The sequence below is a fragment of the Urocitellus parryii genome, chromosome 4 (genome assembly GCF_045843805.1).
Source record: "Urocitellus parryii isolate mUroPar1 chromosome 4, mUroPar1.hap1, whole genome shotgun sequence".
Classification (NCBI taxonomy): Eukaryota; Metazoa; Chordata; class Mammalia; order Rodentia; family Sciuridae; genus Urocitellus; species Urocitellus parryii.
The window spans coordinates 75,488,914-75,515,318 of NC_135534.1; the positions used below are offsets into that span (position 1 = coordinate 75,488,914).

Sequence of the window (26,405 nt, forward strand, 5' to 3'; positions counted from 1 at the left end):
GGGCACAATATCTTTATTTTATTTATTTACTTTTATGTGGTGCTGAGGATCAAACCCAGGGCCTTGCATGTGCTAGGCAAGTGCTCTACCACTGAGCCACAACCCCAGCCCCTTAGGTTATTTTTTAAAAGAGGAAAAAGTTAATTACAGGAAAATATACTAATAGAAACAGAAAGCAATACCTATGAGTTACTATATAAGTCATTAATGGTCTGCTATGACTTGTTACCCCCAATTGAGGCCTTTTATCTATTAACATATTACACAATATTAAATGAAACTATTGATATTTGCATTATTGCACATCCAAATCCTGTTTTTATTCTTTTTATTAAGAAAATGGGATGATATCCAAGCTTTAAGAAAAATAAAATTGATTTAACTCATTTGAATCTTATTGCTCATATAGAATGGCTATAATAAAGGTGGCCTATTTTGGTAAATAAATTACTTTTCTAAATTTTTGTTTGCTGAGCTAATGCAAAATAAATAGCTTTTTTATCTGCAATGTACTCATGCTATTATGCTAATATGTTTGCTTGCAATCTTAACTATGTGAGACAATAAGCCTACCCATCTACAGTTACTAACTATGCACATCTTATTGTACATTTTAGATACACTTGAATCATAGGAGCTGCTAATTTAGAATCTCAGGATATATAAATATATCTGAGATTAAGAATGAATAAGTTATGCAATGGGGGAATTACTGATGGCAAATTTAGGAAGACTTCAAGGGCACAGAAGGAACTCTGTAAGTCTTGTGTATTCTAGATGGTAGAACTGAAAATTAGTGTTAGCTTTACAGTAGTAACAACAGCAATGTTATAGTCAAGAGGGTTTTCTTTAAATTGCCGTTTGTGCTTGAAAGTATAATAAATGGAGTATCATCTTTGCTCTTGCCATAATATTAAGGCACAAATATTTAAATTATTAATAGAAGACAAGAAGCTTCCTTATGGAAAGAGATGGCGGAGTTTGGCATTGAGTTCTCTCTCCTTGCTTAAAAGATCCAGGCTGTGCTTTTTGAAGGCTTCTGACTGCAGCTTGAGTTCATCATAGGCCTTTTGGATCCCATCCATTCTGCGCTGAAGTTCCCGGACTCTCAAGTTGCTGTCTACAGCCACTGCCTCTTGCTCAAAGCGCTCTAGTGCATGCCTCCTAGCCATATCTGCTGCCTCCAACTTCTCCTCAAGCTGCCGGATCTCTGCCTGTTTGTTCTGAAGCACCTTGCCCCTCTCCATGGACAGCTGCAGAAGCTCCTCTTTCTCTTGAGTGATGGTCTGCAGCCTGTCCTGCAGCTCCTGACTCAGGCTGCTGTGTGTCTCCTGGGCCTTTGCCATCTGTTCAATGGCCTGTTGGTACTGCTGCTGGAGGCTCTGCAGCTGGCTGCGCAGCTGCTCTGTCTCCTTGTTGTGGGCGAAGTCCTGCTGGCTCTGTAGCTCCAACAGCTCCTTTTCTCGGGCCTGTGCCTGGCAGGCATCCTGAGCACACCTCTCTTTCAGAGCCTCCAGCTCCTTGGTGAGTGCCTCGCTCTTAGTGGTCAGCTGCAATACTTTGGCCTCCTTGTCCTTCAGAGCCTGGCTGAAGAGATTGCTGTTCTCCAATTTCAGCTTCTCATTGTCTTCCTTCAGCTTGATGTTCTGACTCTTGTATTCATCCTTAAAGCGGATCATCAACTCGTGGTTGGCTGCCAAGGTCCTGAAACGGTCCTCCAGTTTCAGGGCATGCTCACTTTGGGCTTTCAACTTTTGTGCCTCCTGCATCCTCTTCTCCTCCAGCTCTGAATTGAGCAGTTCCAGGATCTGGCAGCGTTCCAGGGCCTCATCGGCCCTCCGCTTCAGAATGCAGATGAGCTGGGACTGCTCTTGGATACGGGAGCAAAGCATTGCCTTCTCACCCTTCTCCTCCTCGGACAGCCCCCTCAGGTTTGCCAAGGCTTCCCTCAGCCCTTCCAGTTCCTTAAACTCCATCCCCTCTTCCTCCTTTTTCTGTTTTTCATTTTGCTTATCTAAGGGTTCTTCACCTGGTCGAGTGTCCATCCCAGGTGACTGCTCTTCCTGAGGCATAGAAGCTTTCCTCCACTAACAGCTGACCACACAGTCTCTCCCACTCTGATTTCAAAAGCCGAAGGGTGTTGCTAGGGACTCTTGGCACTCCAGCTGACTTTTCCAGTAAAGAGTCCTGTAATTGGTGGGCAGGTCTTCAGAATGCTGTGAAGTAACAATAGGAAAAGGGGGGAGGGGATCCTAAGCAAATCTGTCAGGTTACCCTTGCTTTCTAACCAACCAATCCTTCAGTTCACAGTCAGTATCTGGCTTGTACAGCCAGAGAGATGCTAACGTCACTCAATTCCTAGCCCACACCAGGGAAGAAATCTGACTCCCCCTGATTTCCAGTAGGAGTAAACAAATCAAGTTTATACCATCTTATCCCTTCTCATTCTACCCCATTCATTTGTCAGGAGAATAAATTACTTTCTGTAATTTTTGTCTTCTCAAAAACGTACAATTTATGAACATAAAGTAGCAGTAGTACTCCTTGAGAGCCAGGTCCCTAAGTGGCTGGGAGTTTGCTCCCTCATGTTTGGCCCCACTCAGTTTGATATTTAAATATTGAACAAGCAAATCCCAGTGATATTTCCATCATTTCACCTACCTAATATGAAAATAGATTTTTTTATTCACCACTCCCTGAATTAGCAAAGTAAGGTCACAGAAAAGTTTAATGAAAATAGATGTGATACATATTAAAACAGAAAAAAAAGAGATACAAATGAGGCTTACTTTCTTATTCATCATAGTCAGTTTCAGATGGATTAAATAGTCCAACGTAAGGTAAAGTAAAATCAAAGTATTTTCTTCTAGTAAAAGAAAAGGTAAACATCAAATCTTGGGCCAAGAAGCACTTTCTTAGACATTATGTAAGAGAACAGAAGAAAGGAGCTTGATTAGACTTCATTGAAAATCTGTAGTTATTTGTAATTTTTAAAATTATGTGACCTCTGAGGTTTTTCCAGTCCCTTCATCCTCTGAACTTGCCTGACATTTTACTTTCTAGCAAATCCAAATACAGAAGTTTCCCATACCAACTAGGTTTCTGGCCTGGTGGAAAGGTGTTGCTTTGTCTGGAATGCCTTGTCCCACTTTGGAGCTTGTCACTCTGCTAATTTGCTAAGCTTATTATACTTAATTAAGAATCATTTTTCTGGGAAGGGATTTGTGGCCCTTACATGTGGAATTGTCCACATACCTCTTTTAGCATATCCACTATAGCTTTATTTGTACTCTTAGTGCAGCCTGTGAAAGCTTTATTACAATCATTGCTTTACCTGCCTGCCTCCCCCATGAGACTATGAGATGATCTAATTAGACTATGAGATCAAGCATGGCAGGTGTTTCTTCCTTGATGAGAGACTCAGATAAATGTGTGCTGAAGGAATTCCAATGAGAGAGAGAGAAAGAGAGAGAGAGAGAGAGAGAGAGAGAGAGAGAGAGAGAGATATCTCTAATAAATGTAAGACAAAATTAACATTTTTATAAAGGCTTATAAATGCCAATAAAACATCATGTTAAAAAGAGAAATGGACAATTAAATTCACAAAAAGGGAATAAAAATGACCAAGAATTGAGTCTCAACTACGATCCAACAAGTGCAAGTTAAAATTAGATACCATATAATCTATCAAATTAGTCAAAAAAAATTTCCCCTTATGACTACCAAGGACAGGTATATGCTGTTGGTGAAAATCAATTGACTGTATATATTGACTGTATATATTGAGAACTTAAAACATTTTTATGTCTTTTGAATTAAAAATGGCCCTTTAGGTAGGTCTTTGCTAGGAAAATAATCTGAAAGAAAACATTTTGCTCAAAGCTTTTCATTACAATATGGTTTACATTAACTAAAAGCTGGAAACCTAAATGTCCAAAAGAGGGGAATGTTAAGAAAATTATGATATGTTCATACAACAGAATATTGTATAGCCATTAAACATCATTTATAGGTAAATCTTATTGACGCAGCAAATATTTATGTTAGATAACTTTAATAAGAAACAAAACTTATTTAGAATAATCGTAATGCTAAGATAGACAAAGCAGTTGACTATCCCTGTAATCACTATTTCTGGGGGTCCAACTTTATATCTCCTAAGTCATGATGATAAAGAAAAACCTGTGTCATTACAGATGTCAGATGGATTTTTAAAATGCTTCACATCTTACTGGGAGCAAAACAGAAAAAAAAGAAGAGTTCCAGATTTTTCCTTCAGTCTTAAAGTTTAAGTCTCATTTCCCAAATCATGAATTTCTTGTCTGTACAAGGAAGGCAAGGAGATTTTCTAAGCTGAAATTTTAACAAGTATTTAAATTATAGGATATTAAAGTTTTGTGAAAGTAGATTCCAAAGATTTAAAAATGCGAATTATACTTACCAGAATTTTTCATTTTTCCTTAAATGTCAAACATAGGATATTTAAGGAAAAGGAAAGTAACTAGAAAATTACAATGCTCTTCTTCTAATTTTAAATATATTGAAAATTGTATTTGTTGATCACTTTATATATATATAGTTTATATATATAGTTATATATATGTGTGTGTGTGTATATATATATATATATATATATATATATATATATATATATATATATATAGTTGTATGGTGAAATAAAAATAATTATTTCCTATGAAAAGGAAAAGAAGACAGAAAAATACTCAAAATATGAATAGTAGTTGTTTCTTCAGAATGAGATATGGTTGCTTTCCCCCTCCTTTTTAACTTTCTAAGTTCCTTACATACAGTGAACACTCAGCAAATATTTGTCTGTGACATCATTTTTTCACATTTAAAAAATGTTTATATTTCTTTATATAAAAATTAGTTTAAGTAGCATCATATCCATAGATTACTTATCAAGGCTGAGAATATCACAAGATTCATTAATTTAATTCAATAAGTATTTGCAATATAAAGTGCTAGATACTAAGAATACTTAACAAAATAAATACCTTCATTCTCCTTAAAGAAATTTAATGATCACCTTTGGCTCCTCTGTGTCATGGTTATTTTATTTGTTCAATTATTTTTTTTCCAGCTACCTTTAATTCTGAAAGTTTCCAGAATATTCCCTTCTCAAAAGTCCAGCATAAAAGCAGACCAATGCTTTCCCTAATGGAAACTAATGAGTCTCCTCTACCTGCCTTTGTTGAGTATTTCAATGTCTCTTTTTTATTTGAATGTTTTTATTTATTAAAATGTTGATAACTGTCTATCTATGGAGAAAGTTTCTATCTATGTAGAGAGTTTGTCTTTCTTTTTAAAATTAATATGATACTATAAACTTTGTCCCAAAGGAATTTTTTTTTCCTTTTAGAGCTACAAATTAAATAGAATAAATACATGGTATTGGGCATTTGAACATCTTCTTTTAATCCCAACAATATTCTGGACAACCAGGCATTTATGTCTATATTTTATAACTTATAGGGAAAAAAAAACAAGTCTCAGAGAGTTGAAGCAAATTGCCACCAGATCACCCAAAGAATAAATAATAAAGACAGATTCAAATCCAGATCTTTTTATAACAAAGCCCATAATCTTAAGTCACACTTCGTTTGTTCATTTGCTCATTCATTCATCTCACATGTACTGAGAAATGATTATATCTATTATGCAATTCCAGCTCTCAAGATGAGTACAGCTTAGTGTCGGAGACACACAAATACTATCAGCAATTCAGTGTGGTAACTGCTAATGTAATCTTGGAGAAATCAGACATATCACTCCGCTTATGAATACAATGGTAAGAACCAAGTATATTGTAGACAGAAGGAAGGGTGTAAACCAGTCTTTGATGAAGAGGGGAGTATTAGTTAAGACTATTTTGACAGAAACTCAACTCAGTTTGGCCAAGGTAATGGGGACTTATCGCCTCACAGAGCATTGAGGGAACTCAAGGAATCAAAGTAAGAGTGGCAGGAACTAGATAGGATCTCAAAAAACAAACAAAATATTACAGATGTAAAGCTACCAGCACTATCTTCTCTGTCAGTTTCTCATATATATTGCAGGCAGGGTGGATGTATGATTTTTCTCTAACTAAGGGCATAAGAAAAGAGTGTTTCAGTTGAACTTATGTAGGGCTGTAATCTGTGATAGTGCTGGGAGGTAGGTATTCAGTGGAAAGAAATGGGAGTAAGTTAAGGCTATTGGTAAGAAAGTGGCTGACTGGAGAGAGGAATGATAATGGGAAGCAACTGATAGAGATTTTAGGGACTGAAGTCATGGATGCATTTTTTGGGTGGGGAGGGGAGGTACCAGGGATTGAACTCAGGGACACTTGACCACTGAGCCACATCCCCAGCCCTATTTTGTATTTTATTTAGAGACACAGTCTCACTGAGTTGCTTAGCCTCTCACTTTGCTGAGGCTTGTTTTGAACTTGAGATCTCCTCAGTCTCCATCTCCCAAACCATTGGGATTATAGGCATGTGCCACTGTGCCCAGCTTTATGGATGCATTTTAAGAATAGATGTTAAAGAATCATGAACTGAAAGTATAGAAGATTTTAGTCAGAGTGGGATGTTTGGATTTAATGTTTCAGAGGCAGAATAGTTTCCAGGTCATAGGGAACTATACCTATGAAATTCATAGATACATGTGGCTGAAAGGGAATGGAGGCTAAGGACATTTAAATCAAGGTCAAGGTACTAAGAATCCAGCAAATATTTGTCTGTGACATCATTTTTTCACATATTCCCTATACTGTGGAGCCAACTAAATGAGGTTAGTTGGAAGGATGGTAGATGATCATAAGAGGGAGTGAAGGGGATAATGATAATAGCAAGTATTCTTCTGAGAACTATTTGTTGAGCATGAACACTTTGATTCATGTATTTTTTGCCTACAGAATAAATACAAGTTCCTTTTTTATCCCCCCTTCAACAGACAAGATGAAGAAGTTAGGTAATTTGCCCAAGGTCACACTGCCACTAAGTGGTTTAACCGGGAAATTCAAATCCAAATCCTCTCTTCTGGAAGCTACTTAACCATTACTCTCCATTCCCTGATGTAACCGGATGGCATATTTTTAGAAAAAGAGGTAAATAAAGAAGATAAAGAAGCAAAGGTCTGAAATCGGATCCTACATGCTAGCTGAGGTACTGGATATGGGAGAGTCTCCTCTTCATGAAGCTAAAGGAAAACTAGTTTTCTGGAACAAATTAGCCAAAGAATCAGAAGGAATGTTGTATAATTCGATTAAGTGTGTGGGGACACAGTTTGTTTCATGAAATAAAGGAAAGAAATTAGTGCATAAGCCTGGGAGTGAGTGGAGACAGGAGAAGAGATAGGAGAGCAATCCCAAAGCAGAATGGGAATGAGAATGCTAGTGAAAGCAGATGTTCAGGAACTTCTTACTTGATGGTAAGTATGAATGACAGGGATATGTAAAAAGAAGACCAAGCACATTATCTGGGAACCATAGGTTGGGAGAATGGAAGAGTGGTAGGTTAATAGTAATCATGCTTTTGGTGGACTCTTAGGTCATGTGAGCAGGCCATGGGGTCCTCAGGATTACTACTACTTCCTTAGAAGTTGTAGCAGACATGGTGGATGGGGGAATTTAGGCCTCTCTGGAAGGAGTCACCAGAGAAGATTCTTAGATGTACTACTTCTATTAAAATTTTTGAAATATTTTTGAGACAAAAGTGGCATGAATGCCTTACTCTTCATTTCTCTACCATCCATGTTTAAACAACACTCTATTCTTCTGACTAGGGACCATTTCCCCAAGGCCACAGGGTAGGCACATTACTGAAGACGGGTTAATTATGAAACCTTACTGCCTCTACTCCTGACCACAGTGAATGGTTCCATGGTGGGAATGTGATACAAACCTGGCCAGTTTCTCTCAGAGATTTCTCAAATAAAACCTAAGAAGGACAAGTAATCTAACTGGGAGGTTGTGATGCTGGGGCCACCTGAGGTGCTATTTCCCACTCCTTGAGAGAGAAAAGATAGCATCTGAGTTCCTACTTTCAGTCTGTAAGTCCCCAAATTAACCTAGGTTTCTGAAGCAGTTGCTTAATTCTATGAGCTAACCCAGGGTCTGTCCAAGAAATCCCCCTGTTGGGCTTTTTTCCAGTTAGGTTTCCCGGGGCGGGGGTGGGGGGATTTAAAAGGCCCTAAAACATGCAGTTCAGGGAAATGCCTTCAGTTTCAGGAAGCATGCTTTGAAGGATCAGCAAGTCTTTGCCTAAGAGTCACACTGGCTCAAAAGAAACCTTCCACCTGATTTTACAGAAGATTTCAGGCTGCTTACATTTTAAAATACACGAAGCTCACACTTAGCCTTCTTCTGTGGTAAGATAAGATCAAATTTATAATTTGTATTTTCCTTTCCAGAAGAAAATGTGTGAAATCCCCTGTGGATAGATGCAAGACACGTGGGTGGTTCTATTGCCCACCCTGGTGTTTGGGAGGCGAGGGATCTGAGCATGGGAAGATGCAGGCAATCCTGATCCTAGATCAGTGCATACCAGAACCTATCGCATTAGTGCCCCAGAGTTGGCTGGATGCTAGGAGGTAGTTGAACAAGTAACAGAATGAAGAGCTTGTCCACTCTGTGACATGGACAAGCCAGGATGGGATTTACACTGCTGGTTACTGCATTCCAGGCTGAGTTCTACTTAACTCATCTTTCCCTTCTTTAAGGTCAAAGAGAATAGAGTTAAATACTCCCAGAAAAGACCTAGAGAGACAGTGGAAGGGGTGTTGTCCTAGGTAAGTCTCTTACTGACAAGTGAACACAAGGCCATCTAGTATCTATTTGGGCAAGGAGGCGAGCAGTTAGTGGTTTTGATAACATTTACTAGATGCCTGTTGTAAGACCCCATACTCATTTATTACCTAGGCTTCATCAAACCTACATTAAATCGGCACTTGTTTTGAGAAAAGCAAATTAGTTGAGTCCTAAGGAGGAGTAATATTTCATGTACTAAAATCATCCCAAGAGTTCTCTGGAGAAAAAATTTTAAGAATAAATATTAACCTATATTATCTGTCTGCTTGGGAGAAATAATGCCAAAAGTTACAGTGAAGTCTCTGAAATAATATTAGCCCAAGTTCATAAGACTTTTTAGGCAATTTAGATTTTATGATTCCTACTTATAAAGGGTTTCATTTAAAGTACAAAGCCAGGCTAATTTGCCAACACAATTTAAATCATATGATAATTTATTCTAAGGGTTTTTACAAAATATTTTATGAAAATTATACATATATAGGAAATACAATAAAATTTAACAATTTATATTCTAATTAAAATTTTGTTGCAAAGCACATCTGTGGCTACCATTATACTGCTTTAATATAATAAAGTTATGGGAAAAACAATCATATATAGGCAAAGTTTTTAAAAACATATTCTATTAAAAATACAGACTTGAGACCTACTTTCAAATTAAGCCAAAATAAACCAAGAGCTGAATTCCACTTATGGCCAGTGGGTGGCACCAAAGTACACTTGAGACTGGGGGAAAGAAAAAGCAGTTTCTCAAGGTAGAAATGTGCTCAGTCATGTTCCTCTTATTGCCCTAACATGGAATTCCAGATTATTAGAGATTACAGGGTAAATAGTTATCTTATTGTGTAATTCTTTGTCATCACCGATGGTGCTCCTCTCCAAGGCTACCCCAGGAGTATTTTTGTTACTTTTTTCTACAATCTACCTATTTACAAGTACCAGTACTTGCAGGGGTTTGGGATAATCAAGTGGCAGGTTTAACCATAACACAAATGTGGTGTGAAACCAGAACACTCTGTTGGTTAAAAATACTCCTAATGAAATAATTTTTGGCAGAAAAATCTTTGAAGCAGCAGCAACAGTTCAATTTTTCTAATTTGCTCAGGTATCTCCTTTAATGTTGGAGTTACAAGTAAGTCACATATCTTGTCAGTATTTAAGTCCCTTGGGCCCTTGTAATCCAAGAAACACATGCAGATGACTTCAACATGCTGTGTAGTCTTTATTGGTGGCAACAGAAGGAAGCGAGAATCTTTGTCCATGTAGTCAGATTTTCAAGATCCAATTTGACCTCTGTAGTAGTTTTCAGCGGAAGAGGAGTAGGCTCTGGGCTTATTTGGAAATCTTGGCAATCAAAAGCATTCTGAGGGGCAGTGTTGCTTCAATCCAAGTGTTGGGGGAATTCACCATCTTCTCCCAGAGAGCAACCTCCTCTGAAGTAGAATCCATCCAATCCACTTCAGTCCCATAGCTTTTACCTGATTTAACAATTAAAAAAAAAAGAAGGTATGTGTTGGGGAGACTTTGCATTTAGAATGGAATAGCCCATTGGGGAAATGGTATTGGGGGGGAGCGGTGTTGTTATTCCCTAACTATAAGCACCAATAGAAGACATCTATAAAGAGTTTTAATATAACCAGAAAGCAGATCTGGGACATCACATAAAAAAGAACTATTTGACCATCTGAGAAGATCCCATTTTTGAGATCATTCTCAGACCAAGTACTTCTCTTCATATGAATATAAAACAGATAACAATTTTTCAGCAGCATAGAGGGGTTTGGAGTATTCTGCGAGTGTGGTTAGGCTTTGGCACCTAGCAGACTCAATTTTGAATTTTGGCTCTGTCCCTTATTAGCTCTGTTACTTAATTTCTTGGAATATCGGTTCTTTTGAGAAGTATATTATTAATAACCTCATAGAACTATTATGAGGATTAAATGAATTAATAATGCAAATAAAGCATTGAATACAGTGACTAGTGCTCTATAACTGTTAGTTGCTATTATTAAAAACACACCTTTAGTCTCAAAGGACCATAAATTTTTTTTCAAGGTAGAAGAGTGATATAGACATTTCTGTTCCCCATACCCCTCCCACCAACAATAAATTAAGCTCTGTATCAACAGACAGGACACCCTGTTATTTCTCATACTGAAAACCATTGGCATACAGCCTGACATCCCTTCACTCATTCATTTCATTAAATTTTATGGAGACAGGATATTTATTTTCACTAGGAAGAAGCAAAGCAACAAACAACCCTCTAGTGTCTCCAGGGGAATTTGGTTCACGGAGAATTTAAAATGTAAGAAACATTACCTGTTCCAAAGCCAATCCGAAGACCTCCCAAAAACTGGTTGGTTAATTTGTAATGGTCCCAGACAGTGAGCTCTACACAGGCTTCCATCAGATCTTCAGGCCTGAACCCATCGTATACCATGGTATGGTTGAAGATGGGATTGGTGGTTTTCCCTACAGCTCTTGTCTTCTGGCGACTTTTTCTACTTGTGTCTGGAAGGATGGTACTACAAAAAAAGAGGCATTGTTGTGAGAGCATTTTAATAAGAGTGAACACTTATTCTTTCAATATACTTCAGCACAGCTACTAAAGGTCAGCAATGGAGGAAAAGGTATGGAGAGAGTGTTGGTGGTTTGGGGGAGGGTAGGAGAAGACACATTATGCTGCAAAGACCTGAACAAAGTTGCCCAGACCTGGTTTGAATCTTGACTCTGCCACCTATTTGCTGTTCATTCTAGGGGAAGTTGCTTTACCTCTCAGACACTTGTTTCTGGTTTACAAAGTGGGAATGGTGTTGCTGACTTCATAAGGTTGATCTTAGAATTAAATAAAACATGCAAAATGCTTAGTTCAGTGTCTGTGGTAAGTGCTTTATACAGTAGCAAATGCTTGAGGATTTCTTAAATTTTAGAAGCATGGTCTATCTCAATGCTTTATGGTGGCATAAAGACTTACTCTTATACACATTTGAAAAAAAGAAATCAACTTGCTAGGTTGACCTTGGGAATAAAAAAATGTTTTTTTTCAATTACTTATGTCTTACTTATGGTAATAATTGAAGGAATTTAATGCATAATGCTTCTTGTTAAGGCAAGAAGATCTGAGAGTGGTCTCACAATGGGAGATTGACCTGAGTTGAGAACTCTTACCAGTGAATAACTGTGAATAATTATGAAGAGTATACACAGGGAAATGATAAAGTCATAAATACCTAAAACTATGTCACATATATTTAAATAGCTACAATTTGTCTTCTAATAGACTCTATATAGATAAAATTAGAGAGAGTTAGATAATCATTTTTTTTTAAATTTTTAATATTTATTTTTTAGTTCTTGGCGGACACAACATCTTTGTTGGTATGTGGTGCTGAGGATCGAACCCGGGCCGCACGCATGCCAGATGAGCGCGCTACCGCTTGAGCCACATCCCCAGCCCCGTTAGATAATCATAATACCTATTCAGTTATTGCTTGCTAGGTTCCAGTCACTTTTTTACACATAACAGAGAAAAAAGTTTACCCTTTAAAAGCCCAAACAGTTTTAAGCTCTATGAGCTAACTCTTAGTAGGGTGTTGCTTAGCAAATCATTTTCCAAATATCTGCAGTCTGATACAAGAGTCCTTTGCAAATGGATCAAAAACATGTGGGACAAAGGAAAGGAGGAATGCTTCCTGCTTTACAAAGAAGTCAAGGAGAATGACATCCTACCATTAGAAATTTGATAAATTATTTTGTATTTATCATTGCCCTCACCAACAGATGTACCTCTAGAAGATGTTGCTTAGCTGAGCTTGAGGTCTCTAGTTTCATTTGTACATGTGACCTCTTAGTTTTATGATTTTAAAACTAAATGAAGATTTGGAAGTTCATGTTACAGATTCCTCTAGTTTAAATCACCATTATATCAGGTAAATTCATTTAAACTATAATTGATGAATTTCAACATCACAGATACAGAAATCTGAAACCAGCCAGCAAAGGCTAGTCTATAGAAGAACTGAAGAAGACTGAGTCATTAATGCTCTTACCATTTAACAAAAGAATTTAGATGACTTCCCCTTAGTGGTGGCAGATCAAGGCATTCCTTCACCCAGATGTGCACTTCGCCAGTTGTAGGAAGCTTTTTACCTGTAGATAACAAATAGAAAAAAGTTTTACTGCCATTTCTCTTTTGGCAATATTGCATCCAAAGGTATCAGCCCGAAAATGGACTAGCACAGGAATGCTAGCTACTAGCTAGTGCTTGATGGTATCAAATTGACAAAACCTATATACGCCTAACTCTATCTTTCATAGTCCAGCTGCACTAAACTCAGAGAACTCCATAAAAATAATTTATAAGAATAAAAAAAATCATATTTATTCTAAGTACACAGTATTTCATCCTTTTTGGAGAGTTTTGCTTGGTTTGACAAGATCAGATATTAGGAATATGAGTTATCCATTTATAGCTTATTAAAAATATCTCAATGAAATACATAATCCTTTCAAATATTAACACCATTATCAATTAGTGCTGATAGAAGGAATTTATCTGAGTATGAAGTAACCAAACAGGTCCTAGCTAAGTTATAGCCATTTTTCTTGTTGAAAGTGTTTGTTTGTATTTTATAGGGATATTGCACATGCATACATACTAGCTAATATTATGGATAATTGCCAATAAGCTGGTTTAGTCTAAAGTTGCTGTCTAGATGGAGTACACATGGACGGAGGAACAATATCAGGTTTTTCTGGATGGTGTAGCTCAATCAGTAAACCAAACAGTACTTAATGATCATCTATAATATGTTCATCCCTGTGATTGGAATGTCATTAGATATACAAGAAATAATTTATACCCTTGGAGTATAGACTAAATGTTAAGCAGGAGAGACTAGTTCAAATAAAACTATAAAATGCAATGTAAAGTGAAATGCCAAGTTATTACTGCAATATTCTAGAAAATAATGTGGTCAATGAAGGCTAATATCGTCTGCGAAAGCATTATGGAGGAGATGGGACTTCATCTAAGGCTTGGATAGGTTGAGGAGAATAGGAAGTCATCCCAGGGAAGAAAACCTACATAAGGGAGACTCAGACAAAGTAGAGCCCACCACAACATACCATTCTCCTGATCCACACCACAAAGAGACAGAGGGGAAAATGGGCAATGAAGTTAGCATTTCTATGCATGTTGACCATAAATGACAGGATACAAATTATATGCAAAAAAAAAAAATCTGCCTTTTAGGAAGATCCAGAAGTTACAAGATGATGTCTGGCAGGATTCTGGCCTAAAGATGTGTCCTGCTTGCCCCCTGATTTTTTTTTAACTTAATTAGAATACCTTTTCTAGTTCAGCCACTGCCCTCACCTCTATTATTTCTTTCATATCACTAACTTTACTACCTTGTTACTGAAAACATTTGAATCTGTAACCACTAGTTTCAATCATAACATTCCTACAGACTCTTAAGGATAACCCCCTGGGGAACTTTCTTGGGAAACAGGGTGGGGATAGGACCTGGCATTTAGTTCCTTCCAGTTTTTTAGCTCCTAAACTGAACTGAAGACCTGAGGCCCTAATGTCAAGGATGTGATTAGTAATCTTGAGAAAAAAAAGTTAATAAGACTGAAAATGGAAGACCAGTGAGCTCTGATTTCTTAAGGACTTTCTATGAATTCTTCCAATTCCTACCTGTGAAAAAGCATACTCAAGTTCCATTCTTATCACAGCATTATCATGAGGCCCAAATTATGAATAAAGGAATGGTCATTACAAGCTTTTTGAAGAGTGAAGGGAAACTTAAAATAGGAATTGAACAATGGACTGAAAAAATTAGAATTTCTCATAGAAATAGAAAACAGCACTGAAATAGGGGAAAAGGGGGGTTTCAGAGTAGCAAAATGAAAAAGTTCTGGAGATCTGTTTCACAAAGTGGTAAATATACTTAACATCACTGAGTGATGTGCTTAAAAATGGTTAAGATGTTATATGATTTTTTGCCACAACAATAAAAAATGAATTATCTAGTTTACAACAGAGAATTGATTCATTTGGTTTATACATTTATTAACTTAGTAATTTTTTTAGAGCTTCATCTTTGAAAATATAACAGAATAAATCCTTGGAGAGATAAGGGATAAGCAAAGAGCATGGCTCCGAATAGAAAATCAGTACAAACCAGGGGTTGGCTCTGGAACATACTGGAGAGCTAGCTTCATTTCACCTCTGTTTTCTGCTTCAAGGGCAACTGGTGCTGTCTGAAAAATAAAGGAATATCAGTAAGTGTGAGTCACAGATATTTTATCCTGTTTGTGGGTACTTTGTTACAGGGCCATACCTGTTCTATTTCTATGACTATGTATAACTCACGCTACTTTAAAATTTTCCTCTGCATCATAATTAAATTATTATTTTTGTAACTTGGAAAACAAAGTTGTGAATCTTAGAAAACCCTGCAGAGCACCCAGTAAACATTTCATGGCCTTTAGTCTCAAAGATGGTGGAGAAATCAGATTGGTTTGTTTGGAGATGGGAGAGGTGTCCTGAGATGCTTTCAATTTTATCAAAACACATAAATTTTGTTAGTCATTCAGCCAGCACATAAAACAATTTGCATTCTCTTTCTTTAAAGAAATATGGGAGATAGCATGGGAAGGTGGGGTGAACAAGTCAACTCATTTTCAAAGCTGTATTAACCTGATTATTATAGGCCAAATGCATAGGAGTTTAAGAATTACAAAGACTGGACAAAATTTTAATATGCCATATCTGTTATTTTCAAGCATGGAGGGGGGAGTTTTACTCTCAAATATGGTTATTTAGTTCCAAAACATGTATATGCATCAGAAATGCTACTGACACCTTCTGAGGAATTCAGATTCAGCAGACCTTGGGTAGGACTAGAAATAGGTGCCTCAAATGATTTTGATGCAATATTTGGGAACTATATTTTTAGTGGAACTGTTTTATTATGATACTAAATAATGGTTGACATTATATATGTTTATCATTTCTAGCTCTGATGGCCTGGCTTAGACTACACCATCACTCATACTAAGATTTAAAAAATAAAAAATAAATTTGAAGGAGTTAAAAAGAATTATTGAGACAGAAAAGAACTCAAATGAACAAGATCTTAGAGCCCAACACTGTTCTCGACTTTTCACTTTGAAGAATTAGCTGATTTTTACATAGTGCCAAACTAAGAGCATAAAAAATCTGGCAGAAAGACACTGCTGAGCTGAGCAGCGCTTTTGGCAATCTCATGGGGCTGGGGGCACAAAAATTGGGATAGATTATCTCCTAAGAAGGAATGACACTGGAAAATATCCTAGACTAGTGGCTTTCAATTTATAGTCTCTAGGTCAGCAGCAGCAGCATTGCCTGGGAACTTTTGGGAAATACATATCCTTGAATTGTCAGCTCACTCTCAAACTGGATTGAGGTGGTCTGTCTGTATTTTATCCCTCAGGAGTAAAGTATACCCTTTCAAATTATTCTTAAACTTTTTCATGCAATAAAAAGTGAATAGGAACACCAAGACAAAGGCCCAAATGGTCAAATCAGGATTTAAAAAGAAATAGGAGACACTCACAAATGATTAAAATACTGAATATATGCTTGTAATAACTTTACTATAGTTATACTATTTATGAGTGAAAAGAAATCAAAACAATAAAATGAAAATCTAAATCTGAAAAATATAATTTTTCTGTTGTTGATGGGTTTAAATGGTAGAGTAGAAGCAGGAGATAAAATTATTGAACTTAAAGATAGGTTGCCAAAAAATAGCCTGAAGCATAGAGAAACAAGAATATAAAACACAGAAAAGAATATGAGACATGAGATAGAGTAAAAAGTTATGTACACACATGTAATTGGAAGTTCCAGAAGGAGAGAGTGAGAAAAAGTAGGGCAAAATTAGTATTTGAAGAAATAATTGCTGAGAAATATTCAAAATTGATGAAAGACACCAAGACACAGATTTAAGAAACTTGGTGAACCAAAAAAAGGGTAAATACAAAGAAAACTACTCAGTTTATTATAGTAAAATTGCTAAAAATTAAAGAAAAAAGAATTCTAAAATATGACAAGAAACAAATACATAAACTTCAAAGAAACAAAAATAAGACTAATAACTGACTTTGCAATATAAATGAAAGTCAGAATACAATGGAATGACAGCTTCAAAGTGCTGAAAGAAATAACTGACAACCTAGCAGCTGAGCAAAAATATCCTTCAAAGTCTAATGTGAAAAAGATAGTATAATACAAAGAAAACTTGGAAGAATCCATTGCCAGTAAAGAAGCACTTAAAGTAAACTAAAGGGAAATCTTTTTTAAAAATATTTATTTTTTAGTTTTAGGTAAACACAATATCTTTATTTTTATGTGGTGTTGAGGATCAAACCCAATGCCTCGCGCATGCCAGGCAGGCACGCTACCACTTGAGTCACATCTCCAGCCCTAAAGGGAAGTCTTGAACACAAAAAATAACTACACACAGATGCAGAAAAAAGATATAGAGAAGAAAGGAAACATGGTCAAATCTAAATGTACAGATTATATAAAACAAAATGTCTTCTTTTAAAATGTGATAAAAATACTACAAATATGAGAGAATGAATAAATAGAGTTAAAATAGTCTTGGTTTCTTTCATTGTCCTGGAAGTGGTAAAAATCCTTATTTGTATTAGACACTTTGTGTGTGTGTGTGTGTGTGTGTGTGTGTGTGTTTTGTGCTGGAGATCAAACCCAGGATCTTGTGCATATTAGGGAAGTGCTCTACCACTGAAGTATACCCCTAGCCCTTATACTAGACACTTTCAATGCAAGGATGAATAATGTAATCTCTAAAGTAATCAATAAAGAAAAAGAAACTGTAAATGATATATTAATAGAAGGGAAAATGGAATTATATGATAATTGATTACTCCCAAAGAAGGCGATTGTGGAAATAAGAAAAAAAAATTGAAATACTAAGATTTGAATCCAGATATGTCAATAATTTCATTAAATGCAAGTGCACTAAGTAATCTATTTAAAAGACAAATATTTTGACCAAAAAAATTAAAAAGATTGCTTATAAAATCATAAATACAAGAATTTAGAAAGGATGAAAATCAAAGGATAGAAACAAACTTCTAACCAATGGAAGCTGAATGAATGAGATGTACAGACAAAACATATTTTATGACAAGAAGTATTACTAGACGTAAAAAAAAGGATATTTTAAAATGATAGTAGTTAATCCATCAGAAAAATAAAACCATTTTTGCGGGGAGGGGTATTGGGATTGAACTCAGGGCCACTTGACCACTGAGCCACATCCCCAGCTCTATTTTTGCATTTTATTTAGAGACAGGGTCTCACTAAGTTACTAGCACCTGGCTTCTGCTGAGGCTGGCTTTGAACTCACCATTCTCGTGCCTTAGCCAATTCAAAATATTAGAAAGATATACTAAAAATAAACAGCAAATTAAAAGAAGAGACAAATCCATAATCATATCTCTTTTAGTAATTCATAGTATACAGATACAAGATATAAAAGATTTTGGCAGCCATTATTGACTTAATTGATATAAAACATTACATCCAACAACCAAATAACACACTTTCCTTTCAAGTAACTCATGAAACATTCATCAAATCTGAACAAATCCTAGGTTAAAAGTGCGTCTAAATTTTCAAAGAAACAAATTATTTAAATGACCTTCCTAAAGTCTCTGAAATATTTGTTGTTAAAGGATTCAAACATTCTCCCTATAGTTCTTTTTCCTCTTTTTTCACAGAATGTAGAAGCTAAATAAGTTCACACTAATTTAAAGTGACTCTAAACTATAGATCAGCACCATAAATTAAGTCACTAAACTTTTTTCCTACATATCAGGTCACACAACAACCAACCCAACAAGGACTTCCGAGCTTACCTTCCGCTTCAGCGGGTACCACCGCAATTGCTTGTTCTGTTTGTTGTCCCAGTCCCATGCTTCCAAATCAAGTTCCACCTCCCCCAGGAAACTATTGCGCTTAAAGGTATCCCGATGCCAAACGGACAGGTTCAGCTTCTGTGTCTTTAAGATTTGCTTTTCAACTTTATACTGCAGTTCAAAGAAGAAATTTAAACAATGAATAACATTACTTTACTCCAAAGTCATGACACAGAGATAAAGAGAAAGTCATCTGCACAGATCAGATTTTCTCATTTGTTAGGTTTCAAGTCTCAAAAATAGTGCAAAGTCATCTTATTCTAAGTATTTTATTTCAAAGAGCTAAAATTCATCTTTCATTATAGCTGATGTTCTTCCCACCCCGTCCCCCCCACCCAGAAAAAGTAGACTATGGCTCAAATATCATAGCTGATAATAGCTTTCTAAAAACAAAAGTGAAGTATTCAATGTTTGCTGGATGTTTTCAGACTAGATATAATGTAAATCAAATTCAGTCTAAAAATGCAAATCAAATAAAATCTAGTTATCTTTTTCTACCTGAGGACAAGGCACATTTCAAATAGACTTTATTTTTTAGAGCAGTTTTGGGTTCATGGAGAAAATGAGCAGAAAGTGCTGAGTTCTTATATACCATCATGCACCCCTCCCTATCAACATCCCCATAAAACAAGATATTTTTCAAAAAACAATAAAAATTTGTTTTTTCCTAGCTTCACGTGATAAAGCAGAGAATATTTGTCATGCAACAGTTTTTCATGCCAAATCTAAGTCGATCCTTGATTACATATAATCAAGAAAGAATAATAGTACTTCTAATCTAAAAATAATCTCCACTTGGCTTTATGATGTATTACATGACTGTCCATTTTGGTTGTACAAACCTGCCTTTCTCTGCATTTACCATTTAAATTAGCTGGCTTTTCCTGAGTATAGGGTTGAAGCAGCTGATTCAGAAATAGAAAGGTAGTGGGGAACATCAGTTAAACAGTAATTAAAAACTTGCTTTCAGAAAATCCACAGGTGCCTAATTCCACCATGGATGATTAAGAATTTATTTAACTGTTTGTTTTCCCAGAGGATAATCAAATACTTAAAAGAGTTTTCAGCTGGGCGTGGTGATGCCCACCTGTAACCCCAGCAGCTCAGGAGGCTGATGCAGGAGGATCACTATTTCAAAGCCAGCCTCAGCAAAACCGAGTGACACCCTGTCTCTAAATAAAATATGAAATAGGGCTGGGGATGTGGCTCAGTGGTTGAGTGCCCCTGAATTCAATCTTCAGTACCACTCCCCCCCAAATAAGAGTTTTCAAAAAGAGGTAATGAATGACACTTTTTACAGTTTTAAATGATCTGTTAGTCACAACAAAGACAGCATAATAGAGTTTGGGAGAAGAAAATGAATTATGGGTATGTGAGCCAGGTATATTCTCCATTCATCTGTTCATCCATCTATCCTTCTCATAAACATTTTTTGGCACCTATCCTACACAGTGTACTACCTTTGAACATTTGTTAAAAGTTTAATGTGTGCTAATCACTTCACATATATTAACTCTTTTAATATCTATAACCACTGCAGCTGGTGAGTACTACTATTATTCTTTTGCTGATCCCCAAACCATCATTTTCCCCATTTCTCAGATCTGAGATGCAGGTATATAATTTTCCCAAAGGTACACAAACTATAAACACGGCACAGCCCTCATGGAGTATAAAACTTAGTGTCAAACAAACCACTAGAATAAAGTGCTGCGTGTTAACATAAGTTTATCATAAAACAAAGTTTTTGAGGCAGCAGACAGCAAAGGAACTTAGGATTTAACAACATAGGAACATAGGAAGAGGTATTAATAACTGTGTAGGAGGTAGTTAGGGAAAAAATATGGGAATAACTATTCCATCCCAAAAGAACAGAAAATCACAGCAGTCAAGAAAATGTACTTCCTCCAGAGTACAGAAAAGAAATATAAGATGACTAGAACAAAAATTATGAAAAGGTAAAGTTGAGGTCAGAGCTCTGGTTGGGAAGGGACTGATATGCATGTTATTAAGGATGGACTTGCTCCTCAGGGTAGTGGGAATCAAAAAAAAAATAAGCAGAGAAATATCAAAATTGTAACCTTGAGCCAGTTACTCTCTCTCTCTCTCTGAGCTTCATTTGCCTCATCCGGCAGGAGATGCACAGGGAGGGCATGACATAACACATATAATACTCATGGACAGCCTCTCATACAGAGCAGATTCTCAGAAATTTATATTCCTTTCTTTTCTTTTTTCCTTGGTGACTGACTTTATCTGTGTAAATACTACCCAAGAAGACATGGCTATTTAAATTGCACAGGTCAGCATTTAGGATTTTCCTATGTAAGAGAGTTCACAGATACCCGCAGTATCTCGTTGTACACAGGATTCAAGGTTTTCTTCACCACCACTGTTTTCTTCTTGCCCATTTTGCCTTTGTCTGGTAACAAATAAGTCTTTACATATCTAAAAATAAGACAAAATAGACAAGTAGGTCAGAGAAGATAAAAATGTTTCCACGTCTACTCCTAAAAACCACAATGACATTATTACCCTAGGTTCATGTATGACTGCACATATGGTACAACACTACATCATGTACAACCAGAGAAATGAAAAGCTGTTCTACAGTTGTGTATAATGAATCAAAATGCATTCTGCTGTCATATATACCTAATTAAAATTAATTAATTAATTTTAAAAAACACAATGAAAACTGACAGCAGTAATACTTATTTAACCACATGGAGAAAAGTAGTAAGTACTAAATGTTCACAACACCACCTTTATAATTAGATATTGAAAGGGATTTTAATGGAATAGATCACTTAATATTGTTTAAGTTTTTTTAAACATTTAATTTTTGGTTATAAGTGGACACAATACCTTTTTTTAAATTTTTTTTTTTTTATGTGGTGCTGAGGATCGAACCCAGTGCCTCACGCATGCTAGATGAGTGCTCTACCTCTCAGCCACAACCCCAACGCTGTTTTGAAGGATTTTAAGGGAAATTTTCTGAATTCATTTTTGCCCTCTGGCCTCCCATCATGTACGGGGAAGGGGGAGTGCCTCTAAAAATAGTGCTTAATTCTGTTGGTTAGTTTTCTATTGAGAAAAGGCTTTGGTGCTTCCAGTTTTTTGTTTGTTTTGGTTTTTGTTGTTATTGTTTTGTTTGTTTTTAAGTTTTTGTTATTGTTTTTTGGGGAAAATTTAATTTTGACACACATCTAATTGAGCCAATTAAAAAAAAATGAAGAACATTGGGCCCCACTGTTTTTACACTAAAAATGAAAGAAAAAATATTGGGTTTGGCCCAGCACAATAATTAAGAATTAGACTTCTACAAAAGGATGAGTGGAGAATACCATCTGACTTTTGCAAACAAAATGAAATGCAATCAAACTTGTGATTTAAAATATGAATTAATAATTTTCTCTAAAGTTCTTCTGTAGGACTTAGTTTAAGTAATGGAAGCTATGTCATTCTAAAGTCTTAATTATTTTTTTACACCGAAGAACATTAAAAAATTTGAAGGTGTTCTGGAAAGAGTCAGGGATTCAAGTTTTCATTCTTAATTTTGCTGCTATCTGAATTCACATATATGGGTTGTTTTCTCTATCCCTTATTTCCTTATCTATAATATGAATGAACTGGATAAAATGTCTTCAAAGGTTTCTTCCAACTTGAAACTTTTTGTGTTTCTCTGTGATTTTTATAATTTTAATGTTTGACATATAAGTTTATAAAGTAAATAAAACAGCATTTCTCTCCACCTTTTCAAATAGTCCTTTTAACACAGTCACACACAGACTCTTCTTTGATTCTTTTATTTTCTTCTTTATTCCTACAAGATTCAGTTTGAAAACTAAGAGAAAGTAGGTGACTCCACGATGTACTTACGGGTCTGAACGTTGTTTTTTTACGTCTGCTGCTGCTAAGTCCTTACACTGGGCCACAAAAACATGCAGCTCTTTCAGTGAATCCACATAGTCAATTGCAAACTGAATGTTTCCTTTCACTTCCAGATTGCCAAAGTCTCCACTGTAAACACTCATCACACTGCCACTCACCTGAAAGCATCAGAAACATGCAAGGTTTGTCTCAGAGCAAAAACTATGGACATAATCCCTGCTTGGCATTATTTCTCCAGCTTATAGAAAGCAGTTAATTCAGCAGGGCGTAAGGACAAATAAATACAGACAGCATGACATGATATACATGGTTAGGGTTTGTTTGTTTGTTTGTTTAAGTTGTTCCTAAAAGACATAGATGAAAAGTGAAATGCTAAGTTATTTACATGCTGGCTCATTTGAAAGGGGGGTGATTTCATGCTAGGTGGCATTCAGAGTTCCATTTTTAGGCATGCATAGTATTTAAAATGCTAAAGACAGAAAATGGGAGAAACTCTAGGTCCACAAATCACAATGACACATTGCTTAAATTTCCAAGGCACTGAAAAGGAATTTTATCCATCCACTGAATCTAGGAAAATGCTTACTGAGCCATGTACTTTTAGAGGTCAGAAAGGGTAGAAAATGGATGATTGATGAAAGGGGGTTTAAAGCTTTCCCAAGGGTATACATTAGATTATCAGCAGAAAATCAATTTAAATAGATTTCTTTAAAAAGGTTTCAGAAATGCAAGGCTAGTAAAAACTGAAGCAAAGCTTCCTTATTTGTTTAGCATACCTGGTGAGATATATGTATGTGTATGTATATGATAAAAATATTTAGATAAGTATATCTCAATACACTTATATATGTATATTTCTATACCACATGCACATTCTATACTAAATGCACATACAACTACTTAAGTGTATGCAAGAAGTTCTATGTAAAGTCAAATTCTCTCAAATCAAATCTAGGCAACTACACTTAGGGAGTTTTCATTTTATAACCCTTTCTGCATCTTTCTGTAAGACAAAGGACACCTCTCCTTTTCTTTTATGTGAATCAGTATATTTATTAACAGGCTTATTAAAAAGATAGGTACAATTCTATGTCTGTAAACAATATATAGAAGCATATCTGATATAATGTTTTTGTAATAGTTACCCCATTTGTTGCACAGAAAAATTTAGTGACTCATCTTCTTGGTAATTTAGGTTTATTTGTGAAGTACTTAAATCCAAAAACTTTTGTGCATTTATAATGGATATGAAATCCCTGTGGATTAGAGAAAATGCTTGTGTCCTTACAGTCTAAGAACTACAATAGGAGGTCACTTTACAAAGCAGGCAAAGCAATGTTTAGAGCAGCAGAAAGATATTAACATGGAGCCTTTGGTTACATACAGAAGACAAGGACGTCATGCCAGAGGAGCTGCTAAGATTGGTTAAAGAGCTCGGGCTCTTCTTGTGTCTGCTGAGCTGGTAACTGCTTTCTGATGCTGTATCTGTTTCTCTGTCATCACTCTACAAAACATCATATAATATGCACAGTATTTAAATTAGGTATGAGTCAAGGGCAGAAGGATATCTTGATATCCACTGATCTATGACATTTCCCAAGGTTAAAGGATGCTAGCACTAATTGTGGAGGAATGGGATTCAAGAGGGAATGGGTGGTCAATACTAGACCTCATCTAAGGAGGAGGGTAGTATTTAGCTACCATAATAATAAAGTGATATTTCCACCTGCACAGTGCTATAAAAGACAACACTGTTAGGAGCCTTCTTGTCACTTTTTAAATATTATATATTTATGTTTCTCAGGGAACTTTTTTCATAATTACCCAGACAATGAAAGGTCTAAGATATCCTATCAGTACACAATGTTAATTACTCTCATTTTTATTGTAGACTTAGCTTTAAAAATCAAATCTTTTTTTTACTTGAGATAATACTAAACTAGGAAAAAGAGATGCCAGACTGATCTATTTCAACTAAAATTTTAAACCACCCCTTATTATTTCTATAGTTTATTGTGCTTAACATTTTATTGCTATAGGAGAGCATATAAAATTATACATTCCACCTACATTAGAGCTTGACACATTTCTTAGAAAATTTAAAATGAGTAAGATACTTATTTTAATTATGTCCCAAGAAATATGTGCCTGGGACAAGAAAGTAGGAGTGCTAAATTTCATTATATTTATACCTAAAGTTTTTGGGTGGTAGCCTACAAAGTTTGTGATTCAGAATGAGCTCCTTTTGGGGTTAGAGAGCTTAAGGAACAGTCCAAGAATTCCTGGGGTTATGGAGAGTAGTTAATTCATGCCAACATATTCCAGGACCATGCAATTATGTACAAATATAATATGAATGCCAATTCTAATGAAGATTAATAAAATAGTTAGAGAAATAAAATAAATAACTTATATGGATGAGAAAAAAATCCTTTCTAAAGGATTAAAAAAATCATACTTTTTAAATATCTCTGTTGTCACATTCTCTCCCCACATGCTGAATAACCATTTTCCTCTGTTATATCATATACTATGTTCTACCTAGATAATCAGATCATTAGTCAATTATTGGAAGGGTGGGACCTTGTTGTGTTGAACTGGGTTGGTGATTTTCACACAAGTATTACTGATGCTAAGTCTCAAAGGGACAGTGGATAAATAAGCAAAACCTGATTTCATCTCCACTTTTTTCTTTCTTTTTTAAAAATATTCAGTTCAACTCCATGTCGTTGGGAAGGTAAAATAATACAGTTCATCTAAAGCCCTAGAATATACAGAAGGGTGCCCAGGATGCATACAATGGAACATGATTTATATGTTACCCAGAATTTTCCTTATATTCCATCTACTAATAGAATGCTTGACAATAAAGTCTTTTATTTCTGGCATGTTCAATACACAAACCCAAATCATTTGAACTTCTTTCTGTGTGGGGTTTGGGGACAGGTTAAAACTGAAGAGAAAAGAAAAGTATAAAAAACAGAAATTGATATAATTTATCTTTCAAATTGTTATAGGATTCATTCCTATGACAAACTAAGACGAAAGCAGATTACAAAGGTATAAAACCACAGAACCTCCATTGGGTATTTACCATTAGCTTCCAGCTTATAAGTTAGTTCCAAAAAATTAATAGATTCTTCCCAAAGGAAACTGTAATGTGGGCTCTTAAGCATATGCAAGGGCTGAACATTTGCAGAAACAGTTCATCGAAAGCCCCAGAATGGACAGAAGGGTGCACAGGATGCATGCGATGGAACATGATTTATATGTTACCCAGAATTTTCCTTATATTCCATCTACTAAGAGAATGCTTGATAATAAAGTCTTTTATTTCACCATCAGAAATCAGATCAAAGGCAAAAACAGCACACACCTTTAGCAGGTACTCACTATGTATCAGTCACTGTACTATATATTTTACTGCATTTAGGCCACTGATTCCCCACAATCTCACGTGATAGGTACTGGGAAACCAGACTCAGAAAAACTAAAGAATTTGTCTTCTGATCACACAATATCAGAGGCAGGAATGGAAACATCTGACTCTGGACCTAAGACTCCCAACTACCTTACTACAAGAATGAGATCTTGGGGCTGGGTTTGTGGCTCAGTGGTAGAACACTCACCTAGCATATGTGAGGCACTGGGTCCAATCCTCAGCACCTCATAAAAAAAATAACTAAAATAAAAA

General features: G+C 35.8%; 2 protein-coding genes across 13 annotated transcripts in view; both read right to left on the bottom strand.

Moving 5' to 3' along the window:
* Positions 1–959: 959 nt before the first annotated feature.
* Ccdc89 (coiled-coil domain containing 89) lies at positions 960–2,075 on the bottom strand. Its single transcript, XM_026384650.1, has one exon. The coding sequence runs from the start codon at positions 2,070–2,072 to the stop codon at positions 960–962; it is 1,113 nt and encodes a 370-aa protein (XP_026240435.1). The 5' UTR covers positions 2,073–2,075.
* Positions 2,076–9,305: 7,230 nt separating this feature from the next.
* Positions 9,306–26,405, bottom strand: part of Sytl2 (synaptotagmin like 2) — a 60,300-nt gene continuing 43,200 nt past the window's right edge. For 8 of the 12 annotated variants that reach the window (XM_077797661.1, XM_077797660.1, XM_026384694.2 and 5 more), the window contains 8 exons: positions 24,096–24,215; positions 22,700–22,869; positions 21,163–21,265; positions 18,758–18,928; positions 15,007–15,085; positions 12,868–12,967; positions 11,138–11,343; positions 9,306–10,293 (listed from right to left, as the gene is read on the bottom strand). In XM_077797661.1, the coding sequence (XP_077653787.1) occupies positions 10,148–10,293; positions 11,138–11,343; positions 12,868–12,967; positions 15,007–15,085; positions 18,758–18,928; positions 21,163–21,265; positions 22,700–22,869; positions 24,096–24,215 (1,095 nt within the window). In that variant the 3' untranslated portion in view covers positions 9,306–10,147. The remainder of the gene's footprint in view (positions 10,294–11,137; positions 11,344–12,867; positions 12,968–15,006; positions 15,086–18,757; positions 18,929–21,162; positions 21,266–22,699; positions 22,870–24,095; positions 24,216–26,405) is intronic. The other 4 variants (XM_026384695.2, XM_077797664.1, XM_077797663.1 and 1 more) reach the window with 2 other exon arrangements.

What these genes read in the sequence shown, in the direction of transcription:
- Ccdc89 (XM_026384650.1), bottom strand. Translation starts at nt 2,072, where the DNA reads ATGCCTCAGGAAGAGCAGTCACCTGGGATGGACACTCGACCAGGTGAA.